Source organism: Mytilus galloprovincialis, chromosome 14, assembly GCF_965363235.1.
Source record: "Mytilus galloprovincialis chromosome 14, xbMytGall1.hap1.1, whole genome shotgun sequence".
NCBI classification, from domain to species: Eukaryota; Metazoa; Mollusca; class Bivalvia; order Mytilida; family Mytilidae; genus Mytilus; species Mytilus galloprovincialis.
The window spans coordinates 5485327-5507968 of record NC_134851.1 but is presented as its reverse complement, the minus strand read 5'-3'; the positions used below and the strand labels follow the sequence as shown (position 1 = coordinate 5507968).

The 22642-nt window shown below is 30.5% G+C and overlaps 1 protein-coding gene across 2 annotated transcripts in view; it reads left to right on the top strand.

The window, feature by feature from the left end:
* The window catches only part of LOC143058029 (ankyrin repeat domain-containing protein 33B-like), a 41652-nt gene that overhangs the window by 3408 nt on the left and 15602 nt on the right, over nucleotides 1-22642 (top strand). The window contains exons 1-2 of one of the 2 annotated variants that reach the window (XM_076231493.1): nucleotides 10748-10849; nucleotides 22446-22638. In XM_076231493.1, the coding sequence (XP_076087608.1) occupies nucleotides 22477-22638 (162 nt within the window). In that variant the 5' untranslated portion in view covers nucleotides 10748-10849; nucleotides 22446-22476. Of the gene's footprint in view, nucleotides 1-10747; nucleotides 10850-22445; nucleotides 22639-22642 lie in introns of those variants that run through there. The other variant, XM_076231492.1, reaches the window with a different exon arrangement.

Sequence of the window (22642 nt, the reverse complement as noted above, 5' to 3'; positions counted from 1 at the left end):
GGACGTACGTTGTGTTAAAGAAAATAAAACCCTCAATGTTACTAAAAGAATACTAAGATATATAGACAGAACAGTAGTTTATAAAATAAAATATCAAAATGTAACCTCATGGTCTTCAACAGTGCACAGCAGCCACAACAAAAATGACCTCCTGTTAACTGCTGTGGGATAATATAAAGTATACTTCACAAACATTTTATTATGATTGTGTTTGTTTGATTTTCATTATAAAAGATAGCTGGCACATTCAGTTTGTTTGACATGTATTTGGACGTTAGATGCTATGATTGAAGATTTGTCTGTACTACATGTCATCACTCGCTCGTAGATTTGTGCTATTATAAAAGAAGGCATTAAATTTAAATATTAACTAATGGTGTATTTTGATTTGATGAGAGAAATGGTATTTTTTCACAATTTTTCTAATTATTGATGTTTTTTCTCTCTGCCGGTGTATTAAATAAATAAATAAATAAATTGAAGCCCGAACGAAGATCTCTAGACTTTTTGTTCAGATGGATACAACGACCATTTGGTGGAATTATTCAATTATATCATGCATACAACGGATATTTGCCAAAAGTACTTCTTGTGAGCATGATATATTTATATACAATACGTTGTACCTAAATAAGCCATTTGAATATACAATGTCGATGCTTAGTCTCTTACGTATATGTTATAATCCTGTCTTTTCAAATCTATGTTCTATGATTTCGTTCTTAATATATCAGTAAACAAATTGTGATCACCGGGAGATCGAAATGTCATCATAACAATCAATCAGGTAATCTCAGGTCCAAACGAAACTGTGGCGAAGTCTTTTACAAAGTTTAAAATTGAAGTAAAAACACAGAATTAGTTTGCACATGTTTTAGTAGCATGTGTATCTACAACAAAATATCCCATAACTTTGTGTGATTTAAAAAAAGGTGTCACTCTGACGGTGGCCAAATTGCAAATAAAATTGAGAATTGAAATAGGGAATATATCAAAGAGACAACATCCCAACCAAATATAAGACATAACTCATGTCCACTTTCCTGCGTATTTGTTTCAGATATACACACTTAACATAATTGTGCGAAACATTGTTACGTGGTGCATGAGTTGTATGTTGGATAGATGTATATCACACTATTGTGTGAATCGGGATGTTCAAGATATGAGAAGATGTGATATGAGTGACAATGTGACAACGATCCATCCAGATAAGTCTGCTTAGGAAACTTCTGGCGAAGTATGTCATATACGGTTCACATTCAAAGTTTAAATGCCTAAGTTAAATTTGCGGTCAGAGAAGTATATGCGACCAGGTGCGCTGAAAAGGGGTGCCGTAACGAAACTGAGTAATTAGAGATCTTCGTATGCTCTTTGAACAATTAGCAAATACCCAGATAGTAAGCTTCAAAAGAATCATAAATGACAAATTAAAACAATTCAAAAGAAATAGAATATTTTGCCACTTGCAGCCGATTTAAAGTATCACTTCAGCCATGCGATAAGCACATTAAATTTTGTGAATTATTGTGTTGTTCAGTCACTTTCTAGATACCCTGCATTATCAAAGAAAAGAAACATGTACTTTTTTTCAATGGTAGTATGGTTATGGGAAATTTTGTTTGAACTAATAATGCTATTTATCTTACCTCCTATACATAGGAATGAGATTGAAGACCGTGTATATTTCTAATTAGGTTAGTAAGGAAGTGGGCTTATCTCATAAACGGTTAGTAGTGGTGTTACGTCCCTTTATATTCCATATAAGGTAGTAGGGAGGGGGGATTATTTCATACACTGTTAGTAGTAGTGTTACTTCCCTAAAAAAACGGTATTGAGAAAAAAACGTAAAGGTTTCAACAGACGAAGAAATTGATGATTAAGATTGAAATAATTTAAACCTAACCAGTTGTTATTGTTGGTATCTGTTTTTGTAGGATCAATGGAAGTAGTTCGTAATGCTAACAGTATTGAAGACTTGCTCATTTTGATAGGTCTTTAGTCTAAATTTCACATGTTAAGATAGTCGGTAAGATACATTCGTTACATAGTGCGCTAGTGACCTAATACGGTATATGGAATTTACTGACCCCATATATACCGTATTAGGTCACTAGCACACTATGTAACTAATAATGCATAACAGTAATCTGTCTCAGCAGTTATAATGTAAAGTAAAACTATAGAAAATAATTTGAATTACATTTACCTATTAATAAACAGAAGATTTTGTGCGATTAAACAGTCTAATCATTTTATTGAGTTTGTGGATTAGTTGTTTTGATTTCCTGGATTATTTTTTCTATAAATAAATTCTTATCAGCAATGAATAAATACAGCTATGAATATATATGCTTTTGTATATAGGTTACTAGTATACCATTGTGAGTCAAAGCTCCGTGTTGAAGGCCGTACCTTGACCTATAATTGTTTACTTTTATTAATTGTTACTTAGATGGAGAATTGTCTCATCTGCTCTTATACCACATCTTCATATATCTATGAACAGAGTGCAATTGCAATCAAAACGTTTCACCTATCACGATATAGTACATTCGTGACCTTATCCTAAAAAATCTAATACGACTGTCTATAAATAGATGTATGAAAATAGCAATTATATTTCTCGCCTCGAGATAGAGAGATGAAAGCTATATTACTCCAGAAAAGTAACATCCTTGGTAAAACGACTCGGAAATTATTTTCTTGGCGATTCTTTAATGTATGGCATTAATTGAGATGAACAGAACTAATCATTAATGTTAGAAGCCTCTTAAGGTATAATACATTGACATTAGGATTCCATATGGTTTCTATACGTAAACATGACAAATATATATCAACAAAGAGAGCTATGGAAGGATATTTCATATCCTGTCTTTTCTATTATACACAAGGACAGAAAGTTGTATAAGCAAGAATTATGTTCGCGTACATATTTTGCAAAAAGAAATGTCATATTTCATATGATTATTTTTATAAAATTATTGTGTGCGATAGCGAATTATGTGTTTTAATATTTTATTACCATGTGAGGTTTTTTTAATAGTAAAATAATGAAAATATCAAACCCGAAGGAAAATTTAAAACCGGTCTTTTCTCTAAAATCATGTGTATACTATTTGAATTACAGAGATACAACAACATATAAAGACAAACACTAAATGTGTTCCGACCATGATCTTTCAGAATGTACACCATATGTATCTCTACCATCAGCAAAGATATTGTCAACATAAAACATTCTACCCTATTGGAAACTGATCATTGTTTCGTGTTATAACCCAGCGATTTGTTTTCAATTTTGATTTCAAAGCAGTTAATTTTCAGTTCATAATCTTCTTATCTCTATTTCTGTCACCAAAATTACTCTGAGGTTTAACAAAGGTCAAAGCATTTACGAGAGTTTGATTAGTAGATATCCTTAATTGAAACAATATCAAGAGATTAGCATTGCTGATTGCCATGACAACCCATCATTGATTTTTATTAAAATATAACAAAACAGGAAAATAAACAGTATTATTATTTATAACCCTGGTTTGATAACAACGGTGATTATAATGATAATAATACTACTACTTTTGACAACAGAAAACGCAAGCTGTATTTGTAGAATGTGTGATTCAAGAATTTAGTATTTTTATCATTTCGTTCTTCTTTTTTACATATTTGTTTGTTTTTATAGTTATTAAGATTATAACATAATGTTGACTGCTGTACCCCTATCTTTGACCTTTTCATCTAGTATTCTGTCTGTTTATATTTGTTCACACATTGTTTTCAAGATAATTCAATTTGATGCGACTGTCATACAAATGAGAGGTTTGCCTAGCTTTTAAACTAGGTTTAATTCACCATTTTCTACATTAGAAAATACCTACACTAAGAACAGGAATATGACAGCTGGTATCCATTAGTTTGGTGTGTTTGAGCTTTTAATTTTGCCATCATATAACGGACTCTCCTTTTTGAATAATCCTCGGAGTTTAGTATTTTTGTGATTTTACTTTTTTCATGATGAATTTCGGTATCATAATAATTCCTGCTTGTGTAAATTTCTCTCTATCTCTATCTGTCTCTCTCCCTCTTCCTCCTCCTCCTTCTCTTCATATCCTTTCTCTCTCTCTCTCTCTTCACATCTTTTTCAGACAGAAATAAATCCACTTTTCCATCAAGAGCCTTCATTAATAAATTTGTTTCGCACAATAGTAATTTACATTATCAATTAAAACCGTTTTGAAGATAAAAATAGACATCTCACTTACCTAACCTAAATTACAATTTGTTGTGTCACCTACTTAGTCCAAATCTACAACCTATTTCATAAAAGTCTCGTTTTGAGACCTTGTTATTTATAGTTAGTTATGAGATAAGGATTTATACAAAATAAGAGATAAATAGATTACACCATCGAATAAAGTGTGTATTGATATTTCTTAAATTGAGATTGTTGAATTTTAAAATACAAATAGAAGGCTTTCTGAGATTTTTTGATAGTCATTATCAAACTGGCAAGACTAAATAAATATATATAGCTACGGTATTTGTTTTTCTAATGATTTAGACGATATCTAAACAAAGATTATCCTTCATTTTCAAAGATTTGCAATACTAGTAAGCTGTGTTTTTACACCTTGGTTCCTGACGTCACAATAAGAACTTAAATATAATGAAGACAATTTGTAGTAATAATTGAATTTCGACAAAATTATCCACAAAGAAAATGTCCTATAGAGAAGAGAACTGCATTCCAAATAACGATCGGGAAATGTACATACAAGCATAACAAATAAATATATCAATGCAACTGGCATACAAGCAAGAAGTTTCGGTTCCTGTAAAACCATTATCTACATCAGAAAATGCCTTTCCCGATTCAATAACAGTTGTTATCAATTCGTTTGATGTCTTTGGGCTTTTGCATTTGCCATTTGAATAGGCACTTTCCGCTTTGGGTATTCATTTGAGTTTGGTATTCTTGTTTTTTTTTAACTTTTTTCAAATTAATGATTTGTTTATCATAACATTGTGATGAAATGTTTACACATTTTGAAATTCCAACGAGAATTATTAAGCAAACAGTATTAAATTAAAAAGTATTTTGTTTCTAGCAAAATATTTATACGAAAAAAAGTTTTGTTGATTCACTTTTCTCAGAAAAGATATAATATAAAGTATTCGGTCACAGTCTCTCTGTTAATATTTGTTGTAACGAACAAAGATCAGAAATCAGCCGAAGGCCACCAATGGGTCTGTATATACATGTCAACGTGTGCAATGCATCATAAAAAAATTACAGACCTTTCGGCATTAAAATAATTAAATCATATTATACAGTCATGAAAATTATTGAATTTCAGAAGTAAAAAAGTCAACGTTTAATCAAATACGTGGATGGAGTACATCGACTTATAAAACGTAAGAAGGAACATGTTGTCAGTGTTAACATGGAAGATACGAGTGACTTTTTGTTTCACAAATTGTTTAAAAAAAACGCATCCAAAAATAAGGAAAGTGATGATATGATTATGTCGTTGATGACCATACTAGTAACATAATGTTAATAAATTGATTATAACACAAGTAATGAAATTTTGGATGTCACACGCCATCTGATTGGATAAAGTATTTTATCTATCAGCTCATAGACATAATTTGGCATTTGACAGTGACGTTATCAAAAATCTTATCATTATTTACTGCTTTCTAGATTTAAATTAAAGTATAAGGAAAGACTCCCATATTTCTTTCTGTCTATTCGAAATAACACACGCGTGTTATTCAGTGCTCCACATTTTTTATGTCATTTCATCATAGACAGAAAAAATATTACAGTCATTACTATATATAAAGATGTTAATCATAAAATTGATAATTATCAATCTTCAATTTCAAATTAATAACAATGTATCTAACAAACAATATCGAATGTAATCTTCATGTCATGAAACTATATCGGATGGAATCTTCATGTCATGAAACTATATCGAATGTAATCTTCATGTCATGAAACTATATCGGATGGAATCTTCATGTCATGAAACTATATCGAATGGAATCTTCATGTCATGAAACTATATCGAATGGAATCTTCATGTCATGAAACTATATCGAATGGAATATACATGTCATGAAACTATATCGAGTTGTTCATACAACTCATTTATTATATATATTTTCTTTATATTGCGTACACCCTTGTGCATTGATGAGCACCAATATTGCATTTGAAATATTCATATTCAACCTACCCTTATTAGTGGACAATGTTATGCTATGTCCATTGTGATATGATTGTATGTATATGAAGTGTCCTTGTTTCGATAGTAAGTTAATCCAAGTCTGTGATGAGTTTATTCTCTTCAATAAGTTTTAAATTATCGAGTTATTTGCTCATACCAAATCAAAGTGTTATACAAACGCATTCATTGTAATTATGTGAATCTGAATAAGTCATAACTGACGTATAACAATAATAATAGTAATAAATTCTTTATTGAACGAAGGTAACTCATTTAACATACAATTGTTAATCTCACAGAAGGCCTTCACACATTTAAATGAATAATTCATATAACAATCAATGCATATAGAACAATAATCAATAGATATGTACACAATTACAAATATATATGTACACAATTACAAATATATATGTACACAGTTACAAATATATATACACAAGCATGAAAACAGACTGTAGACCTAACATGGCAAGAATGTCTTGAAAAAAAAAGTTGGTCTACGCGTTTTGTTTTGTGATAAGAGATAAGCACATTTCATCTTAACGCTTTCTGTATGTCTTAAATCCTTTATACCATTCGGCAAATTATTCCAAATGATTAGACCAGAATATTGAAAAGTCATTTTGAAGTATTTAGACTTTGACCTTGGTATATGAAGATGTCCAAATGTTGTTGACCTGAGAGAATGACTATATAGATCACTGCAAACAGTAAATTTACTTGTAAGATAGTCTGGCGCGAGTCCATTCATACATTTAAACATTAAAATGGCTTGAAAATATTTTATCCGAGTAAAAATGGTTATCCAATTAAGTTCTTTCAAAATTTATATTGATGGATAATCAAAAAGCTTATTCAAAATTAATCTTGCTGTGCGCTTTTGAAGTTTATGAATCCGCTCAATGTTGCAATTTGCGGTAAAACCCTATATGGTGCAATAATAATCAATTATTGGTTAGATATAACTAGTGACAACAATGTGTTATCCTTATTTTTGGATTTTACATAATTGTTTATTTCCTCTGATTCAAAATTAGAATGGGGATGTGGAATAAGTTTTCTCCAACTGAACTCAAGTGATCATTTAAGCAGTTTACAATGTCAATTGTATGCAGTGTGTTATAAACATAATACCTTTCTTATTTCAGTAATTTCATTGGTATTAGAAAAAAAACTGTATATTTCCATCGTCTACATTCTGCAGTGCATCATTATTTGAAAATTTATAGGTCTACTTACGGCAAGTACTCTTTTTTCTTATTCTTATATTGGTATGTGATCACATGTACTTAAGGCAAAACTACAACAAGCAAAAGAACAACGCTTGTATTGCTGTTTTTCATCTAAATGTCAGAATGTGGTCCTCAACACGGAGCTAAAAACAACTCTAATCTAACAGCTAAAAGTTTAAGACGTTTAGTGCGAAAAATTAAAACAAATTATGATAGATACTAACAACATTATACAAGATCAAAATAAAACAATATTAGTACATGTAGTAATGCAAATATCAAGTTATTTCAAAGTAAAAAAAAAACATATTACAATTTTGTCAAACATACGCCAAAATAACGAATATATAACTTTAGATTATAAGAAATTTTACGACTCAAAGGCTGATACTAATTTCCGAATTACACAAGCATCGTAGCTTGATCAAATGATAAGCAATTTCTGTAAACTTGTATGACTTGACTAATGTACTATGTAAAATTAAACTTTACCACTATCTTTTTTACACTTGTTACTGTTGACATCAATATTTTATCATATATGTACATATGTTGTCGTTAGTAAAAGCGATCGAAAAACAAATCCATACTAATAAGTTAACATTATATGCCATTTACAGACATCAAAACTCCAATACGTGGGGAGCTAAATAACCAAACAGAATATAATTATATAAGTTCAAAGTTTAATGAAGGAGTTTAAACCTTTCAGTGTGTCAGTGTTTACTTTTTTGATTAATTATCAAGTAACGAAAAATATAAGAAATGTATTTAATAAAGAACATTCCTACATAAATTCTATTATTGAGGTCATATAAACTTTCAGAGGCTACATGTAGCAGTCAACTTGAGCAATGTTGATTTTGTGCTAGATAAGAAAAAATAAACTTTTCTTGATCTTTTCTCTTAAACGGTCCAGACCAAACACTTCATATACGTGAAAACGTAAGATTGTATATGACCAAAGGGATATTATAACTTTATTGTTTCTTTCTATTTGAATTTTCAAGGGAAAATATTCAATTATTAGCAGAAGAAATTAATCTCCTCGTCTGTTTGTCACTTCTTTTTATTTGCATCAGTACTTACAATACAGATGAAAAACTTCAACTCTAAATGAAAGACTAAGCTTAACATAGATGTTTTTTTAGTTTTTACACAACGGTTAAATGTTTAGGAAAAGTTGAGCGCTTATTAACATTTAAATTATAACCACAATTTATATACGTTTGTGTTTAACAAGAAATCTGCAATCCAGTGGTTTTCATTTATTGATATTTGGCATACTGTTTTTGTGTTATGTTTTGTTTTAAATCTGGACATTATTTTTATCATTTAATTTATGATTAGCAGGCGCACTAGGACCTGTACTCATTGCCATGTTTGCAATTTGTTATTATTTGAGTTGTAACATAGGACATTATACCATATCCAGCCTCAATTTTACCCCTGCCCAAAGTCAGGAAGACCTGGACATGGTTAGTCTTCTATATTTTAATTTTTAGTTCATGTACATATGTTTCTCAGTAATTTATGACGTTCATTTTCGCTAAACTAGTTCAACCAGCTGAAACCCGTTTACGGCTGCGGGCATTTGTCGATGTGTTGAGAACCAATTTGTTGCCATCGACTGATTTCTGCATTGTGGTCGGGTTGTGGTCTTCTTTGACATTTTTCCCGTTTCCGTTCTCTATTTCCTTGTTTGAAACATGTCGATAACGATGGAAAAGTTTGGAAATATCTGCATTTACCTCTTGTAGTAATTGTTTTGTATGAGATATTTTGGAATTAACATGTACAAGCCTAGGAAGACATTAAGTTTGTTAATAACTTTTTTCAGTAACTTTTAACGTATTTAATTATAATCCTGGTACCTTTAACTACTTAAAATATGAAAACATTATACTGCTGCCAAATATTGACTCCTTTGATTCGAAATTCAAATAGGAATTTTACATTAATTTAATATATTTACGTCATTAAAGTCTTCACAAGACATTTTAGTGTATATACTTTTGAGTTTGATTTTATACTCCGAGTTTGTTGCATTCAATATAAACAATCCACATTTTTTTATTAGAAGTATTGTCAATGTAGTTAGATATAAGCTTTATTCCTATCAAAAGTAAATCTTATAAATTCATGTAAATAAATGTTAGACGTATGGGGATTCTAATTTTGCAACACTCACGCTTTAGTAAGGCCTTGACTCATATGTATATTTTTGTAGAAAATTTGTAAAATGTCCTTTACAATTTATAAACGTATATCTGACATTTGTGCACTAAAGTATGTATAGTTATATCATTCTGTTTATAAATCAATAAAACTAATATAATAGTGATATGATTGTTAATTCATACACGTATGATAATTCAGTAGCAAGCTAATTACTCTTATAATCCTTTCTCTCTAATATCTATAATGGTCACAAACCGTTATTAAAACAAATATGATTTCCTGAAGTTTAGCCAACATTTCATTTTATTCCTTCTTTATTCCATACGCACATGCATCTGAAATACACAAACAAAAACTGATGTGTATAACTGTTTTCACCAATTTCTTCTTTGGTAAGCATTTCCTATTCTGCTCCTGTTTTTTTTTTAACTTTGTAATTATGATATATTAAGATTTAAAACAGAACAGCATGTTAATAAAAAAATATATAAAATAAAAAGGACAAAGAACATATGTTATGCACATAAAACTATGCTATGCATCATTGTTATATACGGCATACTGTTTTTTGGCGGAACAGCATACAAAAAATATAATAGAAGAGTTAAAGTACAGGCACTATTAAGGTTCAAGAAACCATCCTGAGTAAATTAATCAAATAGCATTAATGCATTAGCCAATATGGCATATTTGATACGATATATATAAATGTATATATATTTATTGCTTGATACATAGATCAGAAAGTTAGAATGACTGAGAAATACTTTATTACGTACAACTATTTATCAGATTGACAGAAAACAATATAACCAAATTTGAATAGGATGTTATTTTTGGTATTATTTTGAGACGATCTGTCCAGAATGGTTCTCTCGGGAATCATACAATTGAGATAATACCAATGCAAATCCATCACTTGATTGTGAGAGGTTTACAAAATATCGATATTAATTTTTCCTGTCATTATAGATTGCTTAATTTGAGTTTCTATTTAAGTCAGACGGGACATGATCGTTAGTTCAATATGACCCAGAAATTAGTTTTTTCTTTGATTCTCTTTAGGACGTTTAAACATTGACATTGTTTTTTTTTTTTTTTTTTATTGAGACACTTTCCATCTGATACTGACTTTTGTTGGACTTACTATTGTTTTTTTAAGGTGAATATACGGATCTGGATATCAAGGTAAATTGGAACTTTTCATACTTTTTTTTAATTGTAAAATAACGTTAAAGAACACAAAAAAAAACATATGGTTCCACTTGTAATTATATGTAACTAACTATAGATGATATCTGTTGTGCTGTTAACATTATACATTTTCATACTGGTATCAGTAAAACATATTGAGTTTGGTTTAAAAGTTTAAATTTGATTAAAAACATATAATCAAATATGTCAACCTTTTTATGTTTAAATACAAAGAACACAACCCATGATAAATGTCATGCTTTAGTGATTCATCTTCATAACACTCACTAAAGCCGAATACTTGAAGTCCGACTATGTATTTGAACTGAAACAAATGAAATGCTTCATAACGAAAGAGAATCGAAAATAATTGCCACACCTCCCTTTGGTCAAGTCTGGGTGATGGAATTGTAATCTTCGATTTCTAATAATTTAAATACTTCGTTTTGGTTGTGTATCTTGATGTCTTTTGACTTTACAATAATGTACTGTTGAAATTCGTCTGGTCGTCATATTTATTCAAACTCAGTCCGATGTCGAATTTATTATAGCATGTATATGGTATATACATTTCTCATATATAAAGCAGGAAAAAAAACATCGGCTACTCTTTCAAAATATTATGTTTCTTCATTAAATATATATATATAGTTTTGAAAGCACAACAACTGTATTGATGATATAATAAGTTAAACTTTTGGTTGATATGATCTCTACAGATTTTGAATGCATAAGGTGATATAAGATTCTATTTGAGTTATTCTATTAGTTTTTATCAAGAGGTGATATTAAGCAAAATATTGTACCACATCTGATTTTATTCTCAAATTACGTTCAATAATATAGATGCTATTAATTACCCATGTCATATGATCCTTAACATAGATTTTTGAATGCTAACCCATATTTATTATAAAAAACAAGAAAATAAAAATGCATCATCTACTCATTATAGTGAAACTCACGTCAGAAAAAAGTTAAATAACAAAACTACCGAACTCCAAGAGAAATTCAAATTGGAAAGTCCCATATCAATCATGTCGAAGGCAAAATAAAACCTAAACATATCGAACAAATGCAAATTAACTGTCATATTCCAGACTTGGTACAGAAGTTCTTATTTAGAAAATAGTGAATTGAACCTGGTTTCATAGATAGCCTCAACTTCTTATTTGAATTCAATTTGCATTAAAATCCAATGCTTATATATAACGGCAGAGGAACATACAGAGAGGATGGCCTTACAACACATGTGACTTTTATGGCGGGAGTTTTATTCAATTCAAATTCAATGTAAATATGCGGTTAGCCTTTTTATTGATAAAATGCATCAAATACTTGTTGGAATACAAGAGGAATGTTTTATATTATGACAGATTTGTACTCTTTACCTAAATAATTAAAGGGTCGAATTGTAATAATCAATGCGTTAACTGTTGTCTACTAGCGACATTAGTTTGTAATGGATAATAAACAAGGACTGTGCCAAAACTAAATCCAAAGATACATATTACAAAAGAATAATGTGTTTTTATGGTCGACAATTTTTACAATGATTGTTTGAATAATTCTAAGTGAGACATTTAAATTCGTTAGAATAAGAATTCATTTCACAGGTTCCCCAATCGTGAACTTTGTCTTTGCTTGTTTATCTACAAAAGTAAATCTTCCGTAACCTTACTCTGTCATATTATATTCATCCTACATCTTTTGCTTAAGGTTCCCTCCAGATAATATTAAATTTGTATTTTATAATACCATATTGATATCAAATTTCCTGTTTCTTTAGTCATTAGTTTTCTCAGTTGTACATTGATATTGATATGTCACATTTCATCTTTTTTTACAATCAACAATTATCCATCTCGCTGCCATACTTATTTGATAAATAAATTTTGTGGTAGTAACAGTGCAATACTGACGTCGTAAATAATAAAAGTACAATAATAATTGAATAAGCATTGTCTTGTTTGTATATTTGGTTTATTTTAATAGAAAATTGTTAATGACAACTTCAAGTAATTCTTTCTGTACATCCTTCTTTTATATTTTTTGAATTAACAATTGGTGAATCTTTTCTTTAATATATAGGTGTTGAATTGAGTTATGTTAGTCTAACCCTTAAAAGGAAATTATAATCATTATTGGTTAATTCTTAACAACTGGTTTCATACTAATTACATTATATGAATGAATAGTTGTGTGAAAAGTAAATCAAATGCTTTCATTATGTTACTGTTATGGCCAATAAAACGCCTAACAAAAATGTCATTTAAATTCGAGATCAAACAATTATCAAACCGTGATCACAGATGAATAAAGGCAACAGTAGTATACGATCATCTACAGTTTAGATGAAAATCGATATCATGAATTCTATTCGTTATAAATGATAACATTCATGTTTGCAAATCTACAGACAGCTGTTAATTGTGATGAAGGATTAAATTTATTATCACGAATTTGAGAAAAATGTTATGTGAAGGAATTAATCATCATGCATTTCTAAAATTTGTGATAGCAAATTTTATGCACAATCAGGAATTACAAAAATCTATTATTGTAAATTCAACACATTCCTAATTACAAATTGTAATCCGCGACAACGAAAAAATCCTCAGAATGAATCGTGCTAGAAATCTTCAATTAGTAAGATTCATTTCATCTGTATGAAGGCATGAACCCCCTCCCACACCCCAAACAAGATGATATGCACGGTAATTTGAAACGCACGAATTAAGATAATCTGAAAATTGGTATGAACTAGCTTTTATAAACCTCGGGTCAGCACATATAGGTTTAATGTGTCCTGAGTAATTTCGTTTGTTTTTTTATGTATTGAAGCCATCTTATGAGTCGAACAAATTTCTATGATTTTAATAAGCTTTCAGTGAGGGATGGTACACTATTTTTCAAGCTAAGGGGAAATAGGGGGGTCACATACCTATATTTAAATCCGGCATAATCGGTATTTGCCTGTTTCAAATTCAGTGATCGTCGTTTATTGCTGTTTTTTTTTCATATTTGTATTTCGTTCATTGTATAATATATAAATCAAAACGTTTGTGTTCTTTTGAATTTTTACGTTTTTAATGTCTGGACATTTTATAGATTGATAGGCGTAGTGGATTTTACCGTATTATTTGAATCATTCCATATCTCCTTGTTGCATTTCCATTGATCTTATATAAAGAAATATTGGCTTGATTTATCTTCATCAAAAATATTCAAATCTGAATATTCGATTTAATATATCAGAAACAGTTAGAGAGCTTTATGACCAAAAAGTACCTCACAATATCAATATATTTCATCTTAGGATAACTATGACTAAAAACGTCAATTGTCCAATATCAAAATAACAGGCTCATGAATTTTGACAGACACTCACATATTGTGACAGGGTCTAACATGTTTGTTGCCACTCGACCACTCCTCCCTCGATCTGTAAAAGTTGTGAAACATCACAAAACGGTATAATCTTGAAAAATATGATGCATGAACGATATTCTATAGCAGCACATGAAGAATGACGTCTTGCCTTGTTATAACTACTAGTATTTAAATTTAAATTTAAATAATGTATAAATAAAAAATAGCTCTGTTTATCATATTCAAACATTATCTGAAACGAACGTCCAAATCAGGAGCCTGTAAATCAATGATTGGCGTTCGTTAATGGGTTCAAATTTGTTTTTGGTTCATTTTTTGAACATACATTAGGTCGTTATTTTTTTCGTTTGAATTGTTTACATTTGTCATGTCTATGCAGTATAGTCTTTGCTCATTGTTGAAGACTGTACAGTGACTTTTAGTTAATTTATTTCTGTGTCACTTGGTCTCTTGGGGAGAGTTGTCTCATTGGTAACCATACCACATCTTCTATTTTATAAGACATGGCAACCAGCATAGCTAAAGCAATGTTCAACCTTCGATTTTTTTTTTCAAAAATGATAAAACATCGTGATATGTGTGTGTTAAGGTGTGAAACCTTATGTGGTTTATTTCCTACTTCAAAATGTCCGCCGGACAATTGACAGCAGATGACGCAAATTTGTCATTCGATGCCAAATTAATTATTTTTATAGTAGGATTTATTCAATTATATCAACGTTTATCTCAGATGAATCCTATTTTGGATTTGCTTACGAACGAAGCAAACGAACCATTTGTTTTAAATGCTAAGATTTAACTTATTTCTTCCACGAGATTTTTTTTTTTTTTTTTATCTCATCTGAAAATCTAAGATATAGATGTCAAACGAAAAGTGGTATTGTATTAAACCACATAAGCTAATCTTTATAGATTTTGACAAAATTACAGTCTTTATGACGCAAAACAAAAATACAACTAAAAAGCAATTGAAGCTATTACACTGCATGGTCAATTTTATACTGTTCATAATTTTAATATCTAAGGACTGCAATGTTAATGTCTGGTAGTAATACAGAATACTTCCTCCCTTGGTACTTCTCCCTTGAAACGTTTGGATCATATTGCCTATTGGTCTGACAATAATCGGCTTGGTTAAAGAGAAGTTAACATAGGCAACACCTTCCACAATTATACATTATATTCCCTTACAAATTGAATTAATTCAGATGGAGTGTAATCTTTTGACATGAGTTTGGTTTTATCACTACAAATATAGAGACACATTAATGTCCAGTATTTATACTCTTTAATTTCATAAATTCCCCCATATAGAGACATTGAATTTTAGGTTATATTTATTGTATGAGAGCAACCATGTCAAATCATATAAATTATATCTTCGGTTTAACTCTAACCACAATTTCGTTGAAAATAAAGTTTTGCCTTTGAAATGGTCTAAGAGAACATAAAAGTTGTTGAATTAATACAAGGGGACAAATGAAACCGAGTCAACACAGATTCATTAATCATCTTCCCAAAGCATAATCGGCATTTGGTACTAACATTTTGGTTTGCATTACGATTACACTTTGTATTTGATTTTGGTCTTTAATTTCTTTATTTCAAGCTCCATTTAGTCTTATGTAGACAAAACGTGCGCGTATAGCATTACTGTTATTTGACAGCTACAAACTCTATCGCTTTTAAATCTGAATTCGTTGTTTAAACTTTAATCATCTTAAGCCACTTAAAAAGTCCGTGATCAGGGACGACCAAGATATATTCCAATTTGAACCACAATCACGTCCTCTTTTTTTCTCTCGAATGTGACATTTTCCAAACAGATTTGTAACTGGATTTGTACTTGAATAATACTGACTACAAACGCAGCTTGTGGAGCAGATATTGCTTACCCTTACATACCACTAAAGTTCTGTAACCCTAATTTTTGTTTTGTTCATATTTATCGTTTTTTTAGCTTTCTATGTGGCGGGTAATAGAATTGCCGTTTCAGAATTTTTTCCTATATATTTTTTTCGATGGCGTTGTCAGGTCTCCTTTACCTATGTGATTTGAATGTCAATATAGTAAATGCAGCATTTTCATTTTACAATCAGACGATGCAAAAAAAACATGTGGTTTATATAAATAAAATAATAAAAATCATGAAATCACAGTTGAAATGGAAAAAAATCAAATTAAAAAAATTCTTAAACAATATTTTTGGCCTCAAGTTTAGACTTATATCTCTAATTTTGACATACAAAGTCATCTCAGTACCAGCATCTATGACTAACGGGACCATTTTAATTTTGAAATTATAAATCCCCCCCCCCCACTTTAGTAGCAATATACATGTACCAACTTCACCTGCATATTGAATACACATTTCACAACTTATTCGATATTAAAGAGCTTGCAGCTCATACTTGTAAGACGTCACCAGTGTCTGGGCAGAAAGTGGACGAACCAGGGTTTTTTTTCATGCATCATTGTAAACATATATGAATTTGATGCGACTGTCATACAAGTGAAATGTTTAGCCCTATAGAACCAGGTTCAATCCACCATATTCTACATTTAAATATGCCTGTACCAAGTCAGGTACAGGACAGTTGTTGTCCATTCGTTTGAAATGTTTTGTCATTTGATTTTGACATTTTAGTAGGGACTTTCCGATTGAATTTTCCTGGGAGTTCAGTATTTTTGTGATTTAAATTTTCTTTTCAAATTAAAAAAAAGCGTGCATTAACTACATGCTGGTTAAAAGTATTGAACTTGGTGATGTGAAATATTCAACAAATGTTACACGAGGTGCAAGAAATGTTAATCCTTTACGAGTACCTTTACGAGAACCTGCGATCGAGTTTTTATTGTTTTTTTGTTTCAACCGTATTGCACAGTCCTTAGTTTTCGTAGTGGTAGTTAAACTTATTTTTTTTATGATTATAGTTTTTTGCTAGAATGTCATTTTGGTATCCGTCGCCCCATTGATTTTTTTAAGGACTGTTCAAAAAAAAGGACAAAATAAAACGCTATCAATCAACGGATCAAGTGACCAACGATTCTGATTTTATACATTCATTTCTTGAAGAAAAATGGCGGGAAACACATGGTCCTACGTTCTTTGTCGTTATAAAGAAATATTGTGTGGAAAATCAAGAGTTTGTAAAGAATAATGTATAAATTTAATGTATAATGTGAATCTCTATGATCGTCATATAGGTGCTGTCTCAGATTACCAAAGGTGCTTAAACAGTTAAATGTTTCGAGACTAAAAAAGGCGTTCAAAAGCAGATTTCTTAAATTTTGTGTTCAATAGACTATTTTGAAATGTTCCTCTGGTATCTTTCGTCCCTACCCATAGTATACTATATTGAACTGTTCCTCTGGTATCTTTACATTGAATTGTCCCTCTGGTATCTAACGTCCCTCTTTTTTAATATAGCCTACATGTACTTTTGACTCCGGATTATATAATTTTACAACAGATAAACTTTTGTGTCGTAAGACATCCTTGTAGCAAATGAAGTTAGTCCAAACTAAAGAAGTAAAATAAAACTTTTAATATGTTCAATTTCCTCTACATTTTCAAAAAGATGGGAGAACAGTAAACTTTCACCTCAAATAAAAGATTACATATTTGAGTTTACTTATTTTGTGTTGCTCTTACTTGACCAAGTACCAGGATGTCTTACCACAGAAAAGGTAACCACCTGTCGAAGGATTATATAATCCGGAGTAAAAAGTAGGTTATATAAAGGATAATCGTTTGAACATACAGTTAAAGAAATTTTTTTTAAAACAAATTTTGATCTCAAAATATCGTTGTCGTTAACGCGTATTATGAAAATAGTCTATGGCACACACTTTTAAAACTTTATCAATTATTCATTATCTATACATTAACGTATGATAGTCATGAAGTGAATATGTTATTATCATTTCTTGTACAAACCATTTCTACAACCTTCGGCCAGCACATAATAAGTGGTTGTTCTGGTAACGCACCACCGGTTGGTAGGTCCATTACTTCCGATTTCTCTCCATAAAATTGAATTAAAGTTTAAAATTTAGTGACATTAATAGATGGATTGATATTCAGTATCCAGTAAAGTAAATTTACTGCTGGTGAAGAATTATTTCCCCCGATGGTATCGCATGCCCAGTAGTCAGCACGTCTGTGTTGACTAGAGTTATCATTGATATGTTGTTATATTTATAAATTAACTGTTTACAAAATTTTGAATTTTTTGAAATAATAAAGCTTTTCTACCTCAGGCATAGATTACCTTAGCTGTATTTGGCAACACTTTTAGGAATTGTTGATCTCAATGCTCTTCAACTTTGTACTTTATTTGGCTTTTTTAACTTTTGGATTCGAGCGTCACTGATGAGTCTTTTGTGGACGAAACGCGCGTCTGGCGTATATACAAAATTTAGTCCTGGTATCTATGATGCGTTTATTTACAACCACTGGGTCGATGTCACTGCTGGTGGAGATTTATTTCCCTGAGGGTATCACAAGCCCAGTAGTCAGCACTTTTTGTGCTGACATGAATTATCATTGATATTGTTATATTTATAAATTAACTGTTTACAAAATTTTGAATTTCTTGAAATAATAAGGCTTTTCTACCTCAGACATAAATTACCTTAGCTGTATTTGGCAACACTTTTAGGAATTTTGGATCTAAATGCTCTTCAACTTTGTACTTTATTTGGCTTTTTTAACTTTTGGATTCGAGAGTCACTGATGAGTCTTTTGTAGACGAAACGCGCGTCTGGCGTATATACAAAGTTTAGTCCTGGTATTTATGATGAGTTTATTTACAACCACTGGGTCGATGTCACTGCTGGTGGAGATTTATTTCCCTGAAGGTATCACAAGCCCAGTAGTCAGCACTTTTTGTGCTGACATGAATTCTCATTGATATTGTACTTTATTGGGCTTTTTTAACTTTTGGATTCGAGCGTCACTGATGAGTCTTTTGTAGACGAAACGCGCCTGGCGTATATACAAAATTTAGTCCTGATATCTATGATGAGTGTATTTAACTGTTAACAAAACTTTGAATTTTTGAAATACTAAGGCTTTTCTACCTCAGGTATATATTGCCTAAGCTGTATTTGGTAAAACTTTTAGGAATGTTTGGTCCTCAATGCTCTTCAACTTCATACTTTATTTGGCCTTTTAAACATGTTTTGATTCGAGCATCACTGATGAGTCTTTAGTAGACGTAACGGGCATCTGGCGTAAATATAAAATTTTAATCCTGGTATCTATGACGACTTTATTTAGACAAATAGCATGCAGATTTGTCTATGAAGTATAAACATAAATTGATAAAATAATCCCACAACATATGAAATAAGCAAAACAAATAGTATTTCATATTTGTCTGCTAATTTTTGCGACATAAAGATACATCTATATATTCAAAATTGACTAATATAAAATCTCATGCCGCGTTAACAATTATATTCCCTGTTGTGGATTTCTACCCATTATTGAACCTTTCATCCCATCCTACTATTAACAATTACATATCTCATTTACTTCGTAATTTAATAAATTCATGAGATAAATGTTTCTGTTGTGTAAGTTTTAGTTGGACTCTAGCATCAAGGTTAAGAATAGTGCAAACTTAATGTTTATATTTTATATTTGTTTTATCTTAACTTTTCAAACACGTGTTTTGTTTTGTTAAATGTTAGTGTAAGACCGTTTATTGATCAAGCATATCTAAAAGAAAAAGAGACGAATTTTTAATATTCGTACGTCATCACTATTTCTTAGAGAGGTTCGTAGCAATATAATTACACTGCTTAACACTAGAAATACGTGTTAGAGGAAAAGGTGTCCGTATTCTGTTCATTAATACAAATTAGTTTTAATTTGATTTTTTATTATTTTAATGCCAATGATAAGCACCATGTTGAGGCTTTTTCGTGGCGGCAAGTTTGTCTTAGTGGTGAAAACCGGAGTGCCGATCTTTGATCTTCAAACTTTTTGGAATTTTGGATCCTCAATGCTCTTTAACTTTGTACATGTTTGGCTTTATAAATAGTTTTATATGATTGTCATTGATGAGTCTTATGTAGACGAAACGAGCGTCTGACGTACTAAATTATAATTTTGGTACCTTTGATAACTATTCGATAGGCTCATGACTGGCTTATGAGTACAAATTAGAAGACACTTATTGGAGAAAAGTAGCATAACTTCGAATTCTATAATTCAAAACATGCTATTCGTAAAGTTACTGTCTCGTTGATGCATTCCTATATCGAAGAAATACATTCATAATCGACAGAAACGTCTTAGAATTTTCATATGCTGAGTGTTTTGGTTCTGGAAGTTTTCAAAGTTCCCTTAAAGAACTCACATTGACCACAGCAGTTTGTTTGTCCTTATGATGACACAAGTTCTTATCGCAATTAAATATACAAATGAGAAAAAACATTCTCGAAAATTCCTTCTTCAACTTAAAATTTTTTTTTATATATAATTAATTCAACTTTTTCAATACACATGATGCACTTCTTATTATCTTATGAAAATGTAGTTATTATAAGTAAAACAATTTAAACATAAAACAAGCTCATGGACTTATCTTTTTCCCCTAAATTGGAGGTTGATAGATTGTATTGAAATATTGTTCCTCTTAATATCAGAGCGAGACTCAAAGAACTTAAAGAAATTTGTGCAAGATGTTCTGACTCCTTAGTTTGTTCCTGTACCTTTACCAAGTCAGGAATATGCCATTTGTTATCCATTCGTTTGATGTATTTGAGCTTTTGATTTTGTCATTTGATTAGGGACTTTACGTTGAAATTTCCTCGGAGTTAAGTATTTTTTACATGTGACGTTTTCCCTAAGACAAAAGGTAAATTATTTTTGCCCATAACGACCAATTTTCTTTTCATATAAGACTTTAATAGCTCATACAATGTCATTTATTAAAACTTAAGAAGATTCTAGATTTCTTTTCTTTTGATTTGATTTGAGACCAAAATAATACCAATGCCAATATAAGGTAAGAATTGGAATTAGCCTTTTTTTTCGCCGTATTTTAAAAATCGAATATGCTAAAAAGGAGTCACATGACATATCAATAAGTTCAGATTATGTTGTTCCTTAAATTATTTTCTCCCCACTTAAAGATTAAATTTTGAATTCATAATTTTTTTTCTGACTTCCTTAATATCAGTAGTAGACTTATTGCACTTTACAAAGTTACTTCCTGGTGTCTTTCATAAATAGACAAACTAAATGTAGGTAATGCTAAAACACAGTTGATATTTAAAAAAATGTTCTTTTGTTATAATCCTTTTGCGTTGTTTTAACATTTTGTTAAATGCGGTATTCTGCATTAGAACCGAGAAGTAACAAATGAACTGTCTTTATAATATATGGACAGAAAATCAGAATACTCCTGTGAAATACAATTTCTGCTTATTTTCTTTCATTTTAATTGAAAGAATTAAGATACATAGCTTTATAGTATAGACGTTTATAAAGTGACTGTCATCACATTGACCTGTGCATTAAAGTGATTAATTCTAACTTTAAAGTGTTGATTATAGACTGCATGCAACACATGATTTCAGAACTACAATTATGAACACTTTAATGTGACAACTTTTACCAAACGGCGTGGAAAACAATTTTAGCGCAGACACCTTATTCCGACAAAGTAATGATTAAAGATTGTAAATCTTGGTTTACATTACCGATGGGCTCATAGCACGTTTAAAAATCGTACATTGAAATTCACAATTGGGATAAAAATGATTAAAACTTTAAGTGCGTTCCATTTTTGTATGTTTGTTATAATAATTTTACCACTAGTCTACTCATTTGTCTGCATAAACTCTTAGAAGCATGCATTGTATTTTGAAGTACACTTGTTTTCATTTGATCTAGATTGTTTTCATAGTTTTTTCTGTAATACGTTACAAAATTGAATCTGTAAATTACACAACCAAATGAGACAAATCATGAAACGATGTAATTTTCCCTTAATCACATTATTTATATGTCCAACGTACAGCTTGTGTATTCAAAGATAATCAGGTTGATGATGTATTTGTATTGTAGATATCAAAATCAGTATACAAGACACACTTTTTGTAATACGCTGTTCATCATTTACATTGTTATACTTACCACTGAAAACATTCCTATATTTCATTCAATTTTATGTTACAGTTTTAAAATTAAACTTTGAGAAAAACCAACAATGAATTCAGACGATGACGAAGATGATCTTGTGCTGCAATGTCTATACGATGAATTTACACTACTGGAAGTGGTAATGGAAGGCGACTTCGAAAGTGTACAGAGCATACTTGATGATAACCCTACAGTTGATGAGTTAAATGAAAGGGATAGGACAGGAAAGGTAC